Source organism: Myotis myotis, unplaced genomic scaffold, assembly GCF_014108235.1.
Source record: "Myotis myotis isolate mMyoMyo1 unplaced genomic scaffold, mMyoMyo1.p scaffold_m19_p_11, whole genome shotgun sequence".
In the NCBI taxonomy this organism is placed as follows: Eukaryota; Metazoa; Chordata; class Mammalia; order Chiroptera; family Vespertilionidae; genus Myotis; species Myotis myotis.
In genome coordinates, this window is record NW_023416315.1 from 10,728,669 (window position 1) to 10,747,288 (window position 18,620).

General features: G+C 39.5%; 1 protein-coding gene across 2 annotated transcripts in view; it reads left to right on the forward strand.

Moving 5' to 3' along the window:
- The window catches only part of VPS41 (VPS41 subunit of HOPS complex), a 135,558-nt gene that overhangs the window by 24,211 nt on the left and 92,727 nt on the right, over window positions 1-18,620 (forward strand). For both annotated transcript variants that reach the window (XM_036327450.1, XM_036327451.1), the window contains exons 3-4: window positions 2,391-2,498; window positions 9,390-9,467. In XM_036327450.1, the coding sequence (XP_036183343.1) occupies window positions 2,391-2,498; window positions 9,390-9,467 (186 nt within the window). The remainder of the gene's footprint in view (window positions 1-2,390; window positions 2,499-9,389; window positions 9,468-18,620) is intronic.

An 18,620-nucleotide genomic window follows, 5' to 3' on the forward strand; every position in this document is an offset into this window, starting at 1 on the left:
CCAGACTTGAGCAACATGTGGCATCTTATTATAAAGACTACCATTCAGGATTCAATTTGTATTTAACACATTTACTTCAGAATGCACACATCATTTTTGCCACATTTTATGTTAACTTTGTAATGATTTCTGTTTCTTGCTTGTGAGTACACAAGCAGAAGTGTTTACTTGTGGCTTTGTTTGTGATTTTCCTTTTTCTAGGTTCTTTATACTTGGTGAATGAGCTATTTCATATTTTATTTTAATAACAGGTCACTTGTTGACATGTAACAGCTCCTTGGGTCGGGTTGATTATCATTAGTTACTTTTTAAAAGAAGTATTGGTCTTTTAGATAACTGTGCTTATTATATGTCCGTTTGCTGCTATTAGTTCTTAAAGTTATTCTTGCACATAGTAGTTAACATTGTCTTTGATTTTAACACTGTTACTAAATAAACAACTAATAGTCTGTATGTACTTGGGGAAGAAAATTTGACAGCTCATCATATGCGTGGAATGCTGATTTCTTAAAACCAGGTTTATTGCTTTTAAAATATAATCGCTACTCTGTAGCTAGACCACACGATGGCCTCCGATGAGCCTCACCTCCTATTATTCCTGCGCTTGTGTCCTCCCTTCCCACTCTGAGTCATGACTGACCTGTATGATCAGTAGAATACTGCTGAAGTGTCAGTGTACGACCTCTGAGGCCATATGCAGCATTGAAGCTCAGTTTGCTTCCTCTTGGATCACTTACTCTGGGGGAAGTCACCTTTCATGTCCTGAGGAGAGGTCCATGAGACAAGGAACTATAAAGCCTCCTGCCAACAGCTAGCACCAGCTTGCCAACCGTTTGAGTGAGTCATCCTGGAAGCAGATACTCTCACCCCATTTTAACCTTCAGATGGTCGCAACCTAAGCTGACATCTTACCTGCAGTCCATGAGTAGATTATTTTTGTGAACTTCTGATTTGTCCAGCTTTATCCTATCACAAGTATTGGTATATGCACATTGTTTGGTTTCTCATTACATACCAATGCAGTAAAGTAAAATATTTTTCAGAATCACTGTAGTAATTTTTATATCTATCCTTGATTTATTAATTAATGGCCGTTATAGTCATTAGAGATTTCCTAACTTAACTATTAGGATTAAGGATATCTTGTGATGCTGTTTCAGCACTGAGGTTAAACATATAAAGTTAGTAATATTACCTATAAATGATTAAGAAATTTATTTTATTGTGTTATTGTTAATCCTCACCTGAAGGGGTTTATTTATTTAAATATATTTTTATTGATTTTTAGAGAGGAAGGGAGAGAGAGAGAGAGAGAGAGAAGCACCAGTGAGAGAGAAACATTGATGGGCTGCCCCCTGTAGGTCCCTACTAGGGATTGAGCCTACAACCCGGGCATGTGCCTTGACTGGGAATCGAACCAGTGACCTCTTAGTTCATGGGTTGACACTCAACCACTAAGCCACCAGCCACGGCTGATTAAGAAATTTTAATGCATATGTAGGTTTATTTATATAAGAGTAAACAAATATTTCCTAACATAAACGAAATAAGTAATGATTATTCATGGACTACCAGTTATTTAAAAGGCATGTTAAAATATTTTTTATCTGAAGGGAAAGAGTACATTTTGCTTTACATAAAATTTACAATTTTCTTTGATTTAGTTTTTGTGGTTATGTCTTCTAATTAAGATATTCTCAAATCTGACGAAAATATTAATATTTTTGAAATATAATAATGTCCTTTAGAGGTGTTTTTTTTTTTTTTTTTTTAAATATATTTTATTGATTCTTCACAGAGAGGAAGGGAGAGAGATAGAGAGTCAGAAACATCGATGAGAGAGAAACATCGACCAGCTGCCTCCTGCACATCTCCCACTGGGGATGTGCCCACAACCAAGGCACATGCCCTTGACCGGAATCGAACCTGGGACCCCCCAGTCCGCAGGCCAACGCTCTATCCACTGAGCCAAACCGGCTTCGGCCCTTTAGAGGTTTATTATATTCCTATCTTACTGCTGTCAGTTTTTATGACCAGGAAGTCATAATGACAAGTATTTTGCCGACTCACTTTCTTTGGCATATGTCTGCAGAGTGGTCAGACAGTTTTGTATTTAATATGCCACAGTTGATTACTATTAACAGTAAGTGTGTGTAATCCTGTTTTCAACTTTTGAATTTATTCTACCAAAATAACTTACAGTTCGTTGTAGCAGTTGATACACCTCATTGGAAAAGTGAAACATGAAGATCTTACCTTTCACTATGGTTGTAGTTATTGATAATCATTGAGGGAACCATCTCTGGGTCCCCCTTAAGAAATATGTTTTGAGTATTGGACAGTATCAGATAAATCCATGGCAGTGGTCATTTTCTCTGCTTTCTGTGCAGGAAGAAGAGAGTGAAGAGGAACCCAAACTTAAGTATGAAAGGCTTTCCAATGGGGTGACTGAAATCCTTCAGAAGGATGCCGCTAGCTGCATGACGGTCCATGACAAGGTAAGGTAGCCCTTGTAGGTGATTCTGTAAGTCATTCTGTTGTAAGCTTGCTTATACTTTGGAGTCCTGATGCTTTTAGAGGTGATTTTTCACCGTAATTGTGTCTTCTGCCACTCTTCCTCTTTTCTTCCTCACCACAAAAAATCAAAACAATGACCAAAAAATTATATATATGTATTTGTACACACACAGAGAGCACACTGTAAGGGTGTATCAAGTAGAATTTAGACAAGGATGGATGTACAAGATTTATAGTAAGTGGTTCTTGGAAAGACTATTACTTAATTCCTCCAATCCTAAGTAGTAGAATAGAAAAGTATTAAGATTAGAAATAGTGTGGAGCTCAGTGCTTTCATAAGAGTAGAAGGGATTATGTTGGAGTTATTAGGAATTAGTAGAATGACCCCACATTATTACATATATTATATGAATGAATTAATCTATTCCACATCTAAGTCTTTGCTGAAACAGAGCTCCCACCAACTTTCTGAGTCCAGGCTAAGTACTGTACAGCACCCTTAGCCCATTCTTGGACCAAAACAAAATGTGTCAGAATTGGAGTATTGGAAGCCAGGCAGTTTCGACTATTGCCCTGTGAGCCCCAGGAGTGAGCCTTTGTCCTCCACAAAAGGCAGACTTCCCAACTTTGATCCAATTCCTGCTTTATCCTGTGTGACCATCAGTGTTGCTCATCCTCCTCCTTGCCCCACCCAGTTCCTTTGTACTTCAAATTTCATTGAATTGTAAGCAGATTCCTGTACTCACTCAACCTGTCACTAGAACCTTTGCTGTCTCTGGTTTTACCAGAAACACCCTTCTTGAGGCACCTGCCTTTTAGCTGCACCACCATCTACGACCACCCCCCCCCCGCCCCCCACCACCCCCACCCCACCCCGATGCTGCCAGCTCCCAACTTCCTTGTCACATTCCTTTATTCGCTGAAGACTGGCCTTGCAGTTCTTCAACCTAATTTAATTACACTTCTGCCCCGTTTGATCTCCCGCCATTAAGGCCACACTCCGGATGGTGTCAGAACCTGGAGCCTGAGGATCTTTAACACATTGTATGCGGGAAACATATTTATACGTTCTACCAGTGTAGTAGAGCGCGGGACAAGTATTAATACGTTTTTTATAGACTAGCGGTAGAATGCGGGTAACGTATAAATACGTAAACTAAAGTTATCGTAATTTTACTGAACGTTGCCATTTGCGCAAAAAATTAGCAAAAATGTCCCGCGCCACCTGTTAGCGCGCGATAAAAACTACCCGCAAACAATGTGTTAAATATACTCTCTGTCAGGCTTCTGTGTTAATTTTTCTAATCCTGTTCTGTGACTTTATAGAGCCCTGATCTCTGATCCATTCTTTTTTTAAATTTTCTATCTAATGGTTAACTATCCTGACTTCACCAGCATCTTCAGTTCTCTGATGCCCCTGTCCTTCGTTGTATCCCTCAGCCACTAAAAATGCTGTTATTGGTTCTTCATCAGTTTCTTTAGTCCTCAACCCTCCTTCTCAATCACTATTCCTTCACTTTTAGAGGGCGATGTCATTTCTATTTAATTAAGAAAATTGAAACTGTTAGGCATGGTCAGCCTCAGTTCCTGACCCCTTTCCCAGCTCACCTGAATCCATACCCATCTTTCTTTTCTTCGCCCTGTTCAAGGGCCTTTTAGTCTACTTTTGTTCTTTGTCTCACCTCATTTTCTACCTTCTCTCCTAGTGATATATGCTATGTCATGGAACAGACCTAACTCTAGCTCCGCATAATCACTAATCTACTTCTTCTTTCTATAGATTCGCCTATATTGGATATTTCATATAAATGGACTCAAACACTGTTTGATCTCTTGTGTCTGGCTTCTTTCACTTAGCATAATGTTTTTGAGATTCCTTGTGATATAGCATGTTTCAGTACTTCATTCCTTTGTATAAATAGCACAAAGTAGTATTCCATTGTATAAACATAGCACATTTTGTCTATCCATTAACCAGATGATGGACATTTTACTGCTTTTAAAACTGTGGATTTCGCCTTCTCAAAACTTCTGTATCATGACACCATTCTGTTTCAGGTTCTTGATCTTTCTGTTACTCCCTCTGGTTCTTTCACTTACTTTTACCTCCATCTTTCCCCTACATGTTGGTTTTCCCAAGGTTTGGTCCATTGTCTACATTTCTTCTAATTTTGTGATTTTCCAGTTTCATGATTTCTATGACCACCAACGCTGCCTCTTCCAGAATATTGTACTTATTTATCCACCTCTATCTTTGGTTCTGTTTTTTCTTTTAAATATATTTTATTGATTTTTTTACAGAGAGGAAGGGAGAGGGATAGAAACATTGACGAGAGAGAAACATCAATTAGCAGCCTCCTGCACACCCTCCACTGGGTATGGGCCCGCAACCCAAGGTACATGCCCTTGACCAGAATCGAACCCGGGACCCTTCAGTCCACAGACCGACGCTCTGTCCACTGAGCCAAACTGGTTAGGGCCTTTTGTTCTGTTTTGACCTGAAACTAAGCATGTTCATAATGAACTCATCTTTTCCCTCTAATCTTGCATCTATTTTTGTTCTCTGTCTCATTTGGTGGCACCACCATCTCCTCTGTCATGTAAGCCAAAGCTGACCCGTCTCCTCTAACACCCAGTCATTCCTTAAGTCATGGTGCTCTTCTTACCACCTTGCCCTAGCTGAGGTCCTCATCTTCTGTCTGCACTTATGTGTCTAATCTTTCTACCTTTAACCCATTTGCTACCTGATTGCCAAAATGATCTGTTGAAAGTATGTATAATTTTCATTATTTACTAAATAGAGTCAAAGTTCCTTAGTGTGGTGTGTAAGACGATGATCTTGCCCTCTGTGTAATTGACCTTGTGTCTTGCCACTTTCTGTCATAAGTGTGGTACTCTGACAGTCGTGCTTGGCTGTTTTTGGTTGTTGTTTTTTTTAAATTTTTTAAATTTTCATTGATTTCAGAGAGGAAGGGAGAAGGGGAGAGAGAGAGAAACATCAATGATGGGAGAGAATCATTGATGAACTGCCTCTTGCAGACACTCCACTGGGGATTGAGCCTACAACCTGGTCATGTGCTCTTGCCTGGAATCAAACCTGGGACCCTTCAGTCCACAGGCCTATGCTCTGTCCACTGAGCCAAACCAGCTAGGGTGTGCATGGCTGTTTTTACTCATAACATCTCTTGCCTGGACTCCACCCCATCTCAGCTGCTTGAATGCAGTCCCATCCTGAGTCCTTTGCTTTTAGTTGAGGCATTCTTTATTTCTGCCTGGAACTAATGCACACACTGTGAACCAATCTATTTTCCTTTAACGATTTGCTTTCATTCTAGTCCATTCCTAACAGTTCTTTCTTCTAGAAACCTAAATCTGATCGGATAATCCTTCCTAGAAGTCTTCATTGGCTCCCTGATGTCTTCATAATTTGGACACACATACTCCTTCCTTAAACTTTTCTACTTTTCATCTCTCCATAAATATTAATGCCTTCTATTAACCAATCTTTCCTGCCCCATTGCCTGTCTCCTCCCCTGGGCATGAACTGGGTGCTTCTGTCATGTAAAACTGCGTGTAATTTCTTGACTTTTTCTGCCTTTTTTGCTCTGTGCCTTTGAGCAAGTTGTATTCACTCTGCCTAAAATGGTCTTTACCACAAGTCTGCCTCATTTGCCTCAGAGCCTATTGTCTAACTCTTTCAAAGTTCAGAGTTCAGCACACCTAATATCTTTGATGTTTCATAAAGTTCTTAGAGATATTCCATTTTAAGTAACCTTAAATTTAATTATAATTAATCATATTTTTATATCTTTCTCGCTCATTGTAGTGTCACTCTTGCTTATTGTCTAAGCATATTGTAGGTGCTTTTGTGTTTTGTGTGTTGAATGAACCGTTGAATGGATGAAATGGAGAACGAAGTTTACATGCTTGGACATCGCACTTTATCAACACTATACTTAAAGCAACTTGGTCAAGGAGCCTGAAGTTGGAACTACAATCCGTGCTAACTTTTATTTTTTTTTATTTTTTTCGTGCTAACTTTTAGAGCATACACTCTTGATCTGAGGCTCATGTTTCTTTTTATGAGATTTCTGGTGCAGTGAAGAGTGTTTTAACTCTTAATTCTGTACCTAGCTCTGCCATTCATTGACTATTTCCAGGGAAGACATATGAACTGCCCGACTTACTTCCTCTCATGTAATTGAAGGCACTCTCTGCTTTGATACTAAAAATGCGATGTGAAACAGATAATATGCAGCCTACCACATTTGAAATGTTTTCTCTGTGGTCCAAAGGACTGCTTGTTACTTCTACTTGTTTATGTACAAAAAGCCCAGTCACCCTCACCAGTTTGGCTCACTGGATAGAGCCTGGCCTGCAGACTGAAGGGTCCCGGGCTCAATTCTGGTCTAGGGCACGTGCCTGAGTTGCCGGCTCAATCCCTAGTAGGTGGCATGCAGGAGGCAGCCAATCAATGATTCTCTCTCATCATTGATGTTTCTATTTCTCTCTCCCTCCCTTCCTCTCTGAAATCAATAAAAATATATTTAAAAAGAAAACAAACAAACAAAAAAATCAACAAAAAACACAAAAAGTCCAGTAAAAGCAGTTATGTTAGGGGAGTGTTCGAAAGGATTGGGTACACAATCTGATACTTTATAAAATGAATCAAGTTTCTGTAATTAAACCTGGAAGGGGCTAATAAAGCTATATTCTTTGCTTATCCTGGGTTGGAGGTGCTGACAGTATTAAAAAAAAAATTCAATAGCTACAAATTTTAATGACTGGAAAGTTAGTCACATTTAAAGGACTTGTATTTACATTTGTGATTTATGGCCAATTTTGCCTTTTTTTGTGTGTTGTATTTTAAGTAGTCAAAACCATTAGCAAATGTATGTATGACTCATCAATAATTTTCATAGTTAAATAATTTTTGAAGACCTCTCCAATTGGCTTATCAAACTTGGATTATTTTAGGCACATAAAGTTATTTCTAAATGATTAAATGTTTTTGTAAACAAAAGGTAGCTTATCATGAAAACCACTCCTCCCCCTCCTCCCCAATATTCTAAAGTAATTATAGTTTTTAGGTTAAGCTATAAAATCAAAATAAATATTTTATGTTTCAGATCTTAACTATTAAATGGATTAAACTAGTAATGAATAAAATAAGAAAAAGGGAAGGAATTAATCTTTGGATAAAGTATCCTACATAGAACCTTTAAAACTAATAAAATAAAATATAATTGGAAGTTCAGATATGGCCTTCCCAGAGATGTCAGAGAATGACCTAGGAGTAAAGCATTTTAAGGCTCCAACCCACCTGAGTTTCCTAACAAACTAAATACAGTATTTATGAGGAAGTCAGTACTTCAGAGTACTTGGGGTATAGTGAGGCGGAGTACTGTTTGGTTTTAGTTAGTATTGTATGGTTTTTTAATTCAAATATGGTCAGTGTCACTGTAGAGAAAAATATTACAACCATCTGAGTCCTCTGTTTGAGATTAGAATGTTCTTTTGTTTTGGAGAAAATATCCTGATTTTGTTTCTATATGCAACTAATTTCCCCCCAGAATTACCTCTTGGCCCTTCCCTCTCCAGGGTCCAGGCATCCTCTTCTCACCAGGCTTGCTGTCTGCCCTGGATGAGTAATCGGCATGGCACCTGGTGCATTCAGGCGGCCTGTGCAGTGGAATCGTCATACCTAGTTATGTCTGCACATCTGATGTTTTATTAACCAGTATTGATTTTTTTACCCAGGGGACGTTTTTCTTCTTTAAAAAAGGCAACCTTGCAGGAGTGAAAGGCATTGCTGGGGATGAATTTCTAATGAACCCCTTCTTTTCCCTTTTTGTGACTCCTCTTTAAGGTAGCTTCATATTTTAAGTGCCTGAACTGAAATTTCGTTTTAAGCAATTCCATTTTGATAAATCTTTTTAAATCTTGACTTTCTATAAGGTTATTTTTTTAAAGATTGTGCTGCTTGACTGAAATGCTTAGTAGTGCCTATAAATTTGAACATTTCATTATAGGTTGCAATGAAGCATGCTTACATGCAATGAAATAGGGAATTTGGAACTATTTGAGTAGTATGTAAGGAAATAAAAAGGGAGAAAAATATCATGTCATATTTTAGGTAGTCCTAAAGTTTCTTCTGGTTTATTTAGGTTAGTGCAGATTAAAGGAACAATGGAAGTTATGAACTAGTTTCATATCATAAGATGAATATGGAGCTCAGCAGTTATTTTGTGACAGAAAAATATTTTTTCGTACTAGAATATAAACATTTACACTCAGTATTATACATTAACTTTTATAGAGGCATTCTATTGCTAACTGATAGTATAAGTACATCTGAGTTTTTTCATCTCTAGATATGTGAGTTTTTTCATCTCCAGATATATGGCATGGCTTTTTCTTTCTAAAATAATAGTACTTTGTTGTTTGTGTGTATATAGGTTGAATTTAAATGATAGCACAAATTTACACACTTGCCATAAATTGAGGCAAGTTGCTAATAATTCCCTTCTGACTTTGAGTTCAACCTTAGGTTGGTCATGCTTTCATAGCTGCATTTTAATTTGCTGCCTCAGTCCATCAGGCATTGTGTACAGACCACATACACACCATTAGTTGTCAGTAGATGAGGGTCCTCATGAGTCATTCTGACAGCTGGCTTGCACTATCACAATAAAGTAGGCCCTGTCCTGTTATTTCCCTGAAGCTGGAAATAGACCGTCTCTGAGGATTGGGTATCTTCTAAGGCAGCACAGATCACTTATGCATTAAGAGTCTTGAGTTTGAAAATGGTTTTATTAGTAATTGTGTTCTAATGGTACATTAATAAACTGACCTGTTTGTTCTTCTTACAGTTTTTGGCACTGGGCACACATTATGGCAAGGTTTATTTACTTGATGTCCAGGGGAACATCACTCAGAAGTTTGATGTGGTACGTATGCAGTATAAAATAATATATGAGCTAAATATCATGCAAAAACTTGAGTTTTAGAATATTAGCAGTTTGTTTTAAGAGCATAAAGGATATTTATCGATTAAGTCAAGTGCTAAGAGCATATATTATATATATATATATATGTATATACTTATATAACTGAATGTTATATGCTAAAAATTTTAAAGGTAAACTTATAAAGAAAGAGGTCTGTTTATATGTATACATTATATATTTTGACTGGATTATCTTTTACATACAAATTCCATTTAAAATCTACTTTTATAAATTTATTTAATTGCATTTCTTTAGTTAATTATAGCCATCCATTTGGACTTAAGTGGAGCATTTAAAATACTTCTATATGTGTTCTTTTAAAATTATAACACTATACAATGTCTAGGTGAAATGTTATTAAAAGAAAAACCTTTTATTAGTAACTAGGGGTCCAGTGCACGAATTCATGAACCTTGAAAGGAACTGTGGGCTGCGAGACTGTGGTGGGCACAGGGATGGGTCTTGGCCCATCCTCCGCGCCCTCGCCTGGCCCCTCCCTCCGCGGCCCCTGGCCCCCTGCCTGCAGCCCCACTCCCGCGGCCGCTGCACCCACAGAAATAAAAATCATTTGGGAATGAGACGAATGGAAAGAAGTTTTGAGAAAGATTCACCTCTTTGGAAAGAAAACAATTTTGTCCATTTATTATGTCATCACTGTTCCAAGTTAACACTTGGGTTTAAATTTTCTGCAGTTAAATTTACAAGCAGTTTATATATCAGTCTTTGCTGTTCATTAAAAACATTCCTAAATACCTTTTTATAAACTTTAAAAAACATCCTCTAACAGGAGTTTCTAACCACCTCCCCCATGAGAACACATTGGGTGTGACTTAGATGCTGAAAACTTACAAGGACCATTTGCAACCGCATCTGACCCCTCAAACCCCAGGCTGCTGTCCCTGCCCGCCGCCAAGACCGACAGCCCCTGTGCCCAGCTGACTGGTGAAAGCCTCAGACTTTCATCTCCTGCTGTGCACTGCCAGGACGGTACAACCTCAGCAGAGGCAGGGGCATGGACCAGCCTTTCAGTCTGCAGAGGGCTTATTAGACAGACGTTCGTTTCCTAAATCCTAACAACCTTTAAAAACACAGGGAGGATTTGGAGGGGATTGTTTCCTAGGAAGCTGGCACACTGCTGATTCCTAGAGCTGTTTTCCTTTTGTTAAACTTCATCTTCTGCCTGTGCCTGCCACATCCCAGCAGAGAATGGGAGGAGGCTGGCTTCCACACAACGTGCATTCAAGACAGTTATTCACAATCTGGGCACAGATTAAAACATAGCTTCGACAAAAGGCTAAATCATGCTATTGGTCCACATTTTTTCTTTTATTTGCCTGCTGTCACTGTGCTCGATCAGGTGCACATTGAGATGGTAAATGTTACCCTTATGAGACTTGCGCATCACTGAAACTCTGTTCACATTTAAGACAGTGACCTGGGGATGCTACACACCTGCAGTTGCCCTCTGCAGAGAGATGGGTGAGTAGCTAACTGGAGTCAGCGCATTCTCTCCAGAGCTTGCAAGGCCCACTTGCTTAACAGTCCAGAGTAGACATTTCGGGGACGTCTCCCTTGATGCCTTGGATGGTTGTCTCCAGTGCTAAGTTTGGCAGATGAGTGAGGAAAACTTTAGTAGGAACATCTAAGGAAATCAGTGTGAGCAACAGCATAAGGAGCCAGCCAACTTCCTCTTTCTAATGTCCGTACTAGAATTGCTGAGCTCTTGCCAGCTACCAGACGCTATGCTGTTGGTAGGCATGATACCACTTCGAACAATCTGTTTTACTGAAAAGCCATTGTTAAAAGAATTTGTGTGTTCGGTACATAAATGACCTGAGAAGAAATACAACTGACAGTTTTCAAAATGGTGAAAAGTAAATGTGTGAAGTCCAATTAAGATTGTTTTTAAACGGAGCCAATTTTCCTTTCTTATACATGTATCCAAAAAAGATACAAAGAAAGGAGTGATTTAAAAAACAAAAGGAAAGCAGATTTACCAGACAAAGCAAAGTTATTGGAATATTGCAAGGGAATAGTGGAGAAGAGAAATTTACTAATTGCATTTAACAAAAGAGGAACTAATATTACCAATAGCCCTACATGATACAAAGAGGCCTGCCTTCAAGGTATCTTATGTACAGTCTGCAATCCCAGCACATGGTAAGACCTCTATTTTAGAATTTAACACATTATATTATAGGTCATTGTTTACATGACTAGCTCCACAACTAATTACACCTGAGATCAGGGGGCTGCATTGAATTATTCTTTACATCCCCTGCACATCCTCACAGAATGTTTGCTAAAGGAGTCAGAAGCAGTCACTGACTATGAAAGGTGATCTCCTGTGTGAGGTCATCAAGGAAGGTGTCACAGAGCAGGCGGGACACGGGGCATTTCCACAGGCAAAGATGGGAAAGCCTGTTTCAACAGTAGCGGGAGCACCACGTCTGGGTGCACTGCAGGCCATGCCGTGGAGAAGACTGTAGCCCAGACAGCGGGAGCCCTCCGGGCTGCCGAGAAGAGCTCTGTTTTATTCCACAGGCATCAAGGAGGCACTCAAGTGTGTTCAGTCAGGGGAGTAACAAAATCCCAGCACTCCTGTGGGAAGATTACTTGGGCAGCTCTGTGAAGGATGGATTAGGGGAGACGTGTGGCGGGGAGATCAGTTGGGTTTCACTGCAATAACCCAGCTGAGATTCAATAAAGACTTGAACAAGGGTGGTGGCAATATAAGAAACCAGCAAAAGAAAGAACGAGCTAAGAGAAGAATTTAGGGCCTATACAGGGAATAATGGAGGATATAAGCATCACAGAAATGGAAGTAAACACTGGGGAGCAGAAAAGATGAGGCTTTCTGAGGAGATGATATTCATCAGTTAGGCAAAGATGGGCTTTTTCTTGGCTACAATATTTAGATTAAAAAAAAAATACACCTTTACTTTGGCCCACTAGACCCCACTGATAAAGAAACAAGGACTTAGGAAAGATGCGCAGTCTAATTAAAAGGCAGGACCTTGTTGGGAGCAGTAATTATTATTTCAAATAATAGTTTAGAATAGAAATAAATACTAATGTTTTAATGCTAAAATAGGTTTAACTGAAAGGTGGACACCATGAATAAGGTATCCTCTGCAGCTGGCCATGCTCTCAAGATTCCCAGCCTACAGGGTTCTAACATACAATTCCAAAAAACAAAATTCTTTTTTTCCCAGAGAACATTGCTGTAGAGCAGGCATGTCAAACTCGTGGCCTGTGGGTCGCCTGCTTTGTTTATTGGGCATGTGTTAGCCTTTGAGTTTGACATGCTTGCCCCAGAGCAGTGGTCAGCAAACTGCGGCCCCTTGAGTGTGGCTCTCCCACAAAATACCACGTGCGGGCGCGCACGTACAGTGCAATTGAAACTTCGTGGCCACACTCAAGGGGCCAAAGAGCCGCATGTGGCTCGCAAGCCGCAGTTTGCCGACCACTGCCCTAGAGTATATATTTTTTTCTATGAGTTAATGCAACAGAAATGGGATTTTCACCCCAGAAACCATGCAATTAGAAAAGGAACAATAAATGTATTATTATTCTTTTAAATTAATTCTTAGAGGGCTTCCCCTTAAACTACCCAAGTCCTAAGCATCTGTTATGCAACACCTTTGAGGACAAACTTCATGAACAAAGTCAGCTCAAGAAAGCCAAGTATGGTGCAAATCCATGATGACTGCAAACCTATGTGAACATCTCAGCAGGGCCGCCCACAGATATCTTTGCTTAATTTCTCTATATGTAAGATACCATCAGTGATAAAGGAATAATCTGTTAGGAGAAAAGACATTCTTTTTTTTTATAATTAAATCTTTATTGTTCAGATTATTACATTTGTTCTTCTTTTCTCCCCCCATAACTCCCCTCCTTCCAGTTCCCACCCCACCCTCCACCCTCACTCCCCACCCACTGTCCTCATCCATAGGTGCACGAGTTTTGTCCAGCCTCTTCCCGCATCTCCCACACCCCTTTGCCCCCCAAGAATAGTCAGTCCATTCCCTTTTTATGTCCCTGATTCTATTATAATCACCAGTTTATTCTGTTCATCAGATTATTTATTCACTTGTTGATAGATGCATATTTGTTGTTCATAATTTGTATCTTTATCTTTCTCTTCTTCTTCCTCTTCTTAAAGGATACCAGAAAAGACATTCTTAATTCTTTCTCACTTTTATTTGTAACATGATAGCAGCAGCATTGCTTATGCATTCTATTTATTTAAAAACAGTTGAGAAAGTAAAGCCTTTGTGTTTTCACGAATGGGAAAAAAAATCACCTATCTAAAAAGGGCAATACAGATACTTTAAATAGCTGAGACCAACTTATTAATCAAATAAAAAAAATGCCTAATTTGTTTTTCATATATAACCTGAAGACCATTTAAATCATCACAAATTCAGCTGTATCTTTGCCACAGAAATTATTGTTATAAAGCTCTCCGGTGTAAAAACATTGCTTTATCAATTCCCCTTTTAAGTCATTTCCCAAGTAGATTGTCATCTCACAACAATTCTCAAAAGAAGCATCTTGTAAACCAAGTTGCTATGTCTCTACTAAAAAATTTGGAGTCAATTCACTAGACCTGCATTGGGAACCATTTCACAGAGCCTGGTTACATAAGTAAGCATGTTCTTAAAACACCAAAGAAATAAACCTATTTGTTCCACATATGGAGTCCAAGAAGAAAGTCATTTGACCTGAATCCCCAAAAGAAATTTATCAGCTGAGATGGACTCCTCATGGTCAACCAGGGCCCCGTCAGTCTTCATTTCCAATCATCACAACAGCACTTCTCTTTCTGCATCCGTTCTGGGGTACCTGAATTTCTAGTTATTTTATTTTTTACTAGAGGCCCAGTGCACAAAAATTTGTGCACTCAGGGGGTGAGGGGGTGGTCCCTTAGCCTGGCCTGCGCCCTCTCGCAGTCTGGGACCCCTCGGGCGATGTCTGATCCCCACGGGGGGATTGGGCCTAAGCTGGCAGTCAGACATCCCTCTGGCAGCCTGGGAGCCCTCGGGGGATGTCTGAGTAACATCTTAGCCATCACTCGGACATCCTTAGCACTGCTGCTGGCCAGCCATGAGCCAGCTTCTTGCTGAGCAGCGCTCCCCCTGTGGAAGCACACTGACCATTTAGGGGGGCAGGTCCTGCGTTGAGCGTCTGCCCATAAGGCACTGGTGGTCAGTGCTCATCATAGCAACTGGTTGTTCTGCTGTTAGGGTCAATTTGCATATTACGCTTTTATCATATAGAATATCTTTTTCTTATTTGGTTGTACTGTCTAGGACCTTTAATAAGGTGTTGTTTCCAAAGAGGAAGCTCTCAACATTTCGCCAATATGTTAGGTTGGTAGTATTTAATTTAATAGCAACATGTCCTTCATCTTTTATTGTAGGATTTTTTTTTTTTCAGTTTCTTCCCTTACTATTTATTATGCATGTTCACTTGACATTTAAAAGTGTTTTGGGCTTCTTCAATGTGTTCATGTATTATTATAGCCTTTTTAAAAATATATATATATATATTTTATTGATTTTTTTAGAGAGGAAGGGAGAGGGATAGAGAGTTAGAAACATCAATGAGAGAGAAACATCAATCAGCCGCCCCTGCACAACACCCTCCTGGGAATGTGCCCACAACCAAGGTACATGCCCTTGACCAGAATAGAACCCGGGACCCTTCAGTCCTCAGGCCGACGCTCTATCCACTGAGCCAAACCAGTCAGGGCTATTATTATAGCCTTTAAAAAACAAACAAACTGATGTGCTAGGTAAGAATGATGTATTTAGCTCTTATCACAGGATCATAAATAACAAAAAGGTTCCTTATCATTTTATTCTTTTTTTCAACAGTGTTTATGTAGCTCAGTGTGGTAAGTTCACTAATAGAGAGAATGTGGTTGTCACTACTGAGGGAAGAGAAGGTTGGAAGAAAGCAGTGATCAGTGGTGTCATTTGTCACAATGGCTGAGAGAGGCCGAAAGAGGTCTCATTACATGAGCTCCAGAAAGTTCTTGGTGGCTTTAGGGAGAGTACTTGGCAATGGAGGGGTGGGCAACAACTCGTTGCCATGGCGTTTAGGAGTGACGGGGATACAAGGTTGTGGGGACATTGAGCAGATCTCCTAAGGAACTAGCTGGGATCTTTACATCTTTACTTTTGCTTTCACTGAACCCATATTTTGAGACTTTCGAGAGTTCTCTAACTTCAAGATTGCCTGTTGATAAATTTATTCCACCTTAATTTAAAGAAGGATTTCATATGAAACTAGAGGTGAAATCCTGGAACAAGTGAGAAGATTTGAGAATTTATAGTTAAAAGTAAGGCATTTTTGGTCATAGAATAAGTCAGTGAGAAAATAAATGTTTTGTATATTTAAAGAAAAACACACAGGTGTATTTTTCAGAGGCTTCTTAAATCCTAATGGAGGTCTTGCTTACCTTAGAGTGTATCATCAGGGAAGAGTAAAGCAAGCAGTTAAATGAGCTTTTCCCAAGTATAAAGAACAGACTTTTGCTTTTCCCACATGTAACATAAGTGCAGTTTTCTGGCTAACTGTGACTAAAGAGCCTGAAGCTGCATGAACAGACAGCCATGTGGATGTTGGGATTGCTAACTAGAGGATCTCTGACCGAAGGAAAATGAAATTCCATCTTCTGTTTCTTATTCATTCCACCCAGCGTCCATGGGGATGCAGCATTTGTGAAGGAATCAATTATCCATTTGTTAGTCGGAGGAGACTTACAAATTATACATTAGCAGATTGATTTCTTAGGTTCACTGTTGGGGGACCGATAGCTTAAGGTGGGATGATGAGAAGTACCAAGGGAAAAGAAGTTGCCACAAAGAACACTATTAAAAGCAGCTTTCGAAATGACCGTGAATTTATTCCTAATTGAAGAGCTGACATAATCCATACTAAGTGTATTTATTTCAAGCATTTTACATTAGGTAATTGATTATCACATGAGGAGTACATGTTGGTAATTTTGCCTTTTCTTTACATTTAAGAACTACAGACCACCTGTAGTGGACTTGGACTTAGAAGGTATATGCAAGTCCTTGCCCCCTCCTGCTTCCTTGGGCTTCTTTTTTTGTTCCATTAAGGAAACATTTTTGTATGTTCTGTAGTGTCAGCTTGACATTATTGATTTTTGAACAAACTCACTTATATTGTCCAGAATTCCAAACATGTCTCCATTAGGAATAAAATTGTGGCTAATGGAAAATACAGCTGAGGCCATTTTTCTCTGGTCTCTTACCCTTATCTAAATCTACTCCAGTATCCCAGTTTTGCAAACATACCCCTAAATTATATGTATATAACAAGCATTTGAAAAATCAGTATTGAAGAAAGACAGAATCTTACACTCTATTTTTTTCTTGTACCCTTTTTCTTTTTGTTTCTTTTTCTATTGCTGTAGTTATTGTTTTATTTCTAGTATATAGACATGACAGACATATATGTCAGACATTTGTTCCTATTTCTGAGAGGAATGATTTTGCACCATTGACAGCTCTAATATTAGATGTTATGGAACTATTATAGGAACTTTTATATATATATATATATATTGATAATACTTGATTATCACTCAAGATAAAAATATGTGCTGCAGGTCTCCAGAATGATGGCTGTAGCAATCAAGAGTAATTTTGTGTGTGTTTTCTTGATTGATGAATTTGCTACATAATTATTTAAAATTATTCATCTTTTGATTACAAACAAATTAAATATTTGTTGTAGAAAATTAGCAAAACATAAAAGGGGACCATCTAAATGATTATATCTCAGCACCTAGATATAACCATTGCTGATATTTTGGAGAGTGTACCTCAGGTGACATGCATTATATATATAAACTAGAGGCCTGGTGCATGAAATTTGTGCATGGGTAGGGTCCCTAGGCCTGGCCAGTGATCAGGGCTGATTGGGGCCTTACGGCTGCCGGCTGGGGCCTTCCTTTGTTCTGCACCGCCCCCTGGTGGTCAGTGCACATCATAGTGAGCAATCAAACTCCCTGCCTCCTGATCGTACTCCCGAGAGGACACTTTGCATATTAGCCTTTTATATCTATATATATATATATAGATATAAAAGCCTAAGTGACTGAATGACTGAACGACTGGTCACTATTATGCGCACTGACCACCAGGGGGCAGATGCTCAATGCAGGAGCTGCCCCTGGTGGTCAGTGCACTCCCACAGCCAATCTCCTGCAGCTGGCCAACCTCCCGTGGTCCCTCCCCCCAGCCAGCTGGCCTGGGTGGCCCCAATTGGCCCAGCTGGCCAACCTCCTGTGGCCTCTTCCCCCAGTCGGCCAACCTCTCGTGGCCCCTCCCCCCCAGCCAACCTCCCGCAGCCCCAATTGGCCCTGATTGCTGGCCAGGCCGGGGGGCCCCACCTGTGCATGAATTTGTGCACTGGGCCACTAGTATATAAATACCTGTAAATGTAATATTATTTATAAACATTAGATTGTACTTACACAGAGCCCTCCAAATTATGAGATTTGAGGGCATCGTTCTCCAGAGTGCAAAGCCTGTTAAAGACTTATGACACCAGCTGCAACTTCTGGGGGTTCTCTAATCTGCCCCCATGTTTGATGATTAGCTAACGGGCTCATGGGGACTCACTGATAGCTATTATATAGGGTATGCCAAAAGTAGGTTTATAGTTGTGAAACACAGAGTTTATTCTTATATTATTATTTATTTACTAATTATTGTATTATTTATTTGAATTATTTGCCATCTTATTATTGGTGTTCTTATTTTGTATCCTTACTTATAACTTACCTTTTGGGTAACGATGGCTGGTAATTTTCCTTCTTTTGCCCAGCCCTGTGTTCATGATTATAGTTTATTTACAGGGAAATGATACAAGTCAAAAAAATCAATCAAAGAAAGAGATGCATTGGGCAGAGCCTGGGGTGATTGTAAAAGTGATGTTTCCATTGTACAAAGCACATGTTACCTTCCTGGCATAGACGCATGCCTACCAGGGAGGCTCACCTCGGTGTCCCGGGTTTTTATTGGGGCTCTCTTATGTAGGCATAAC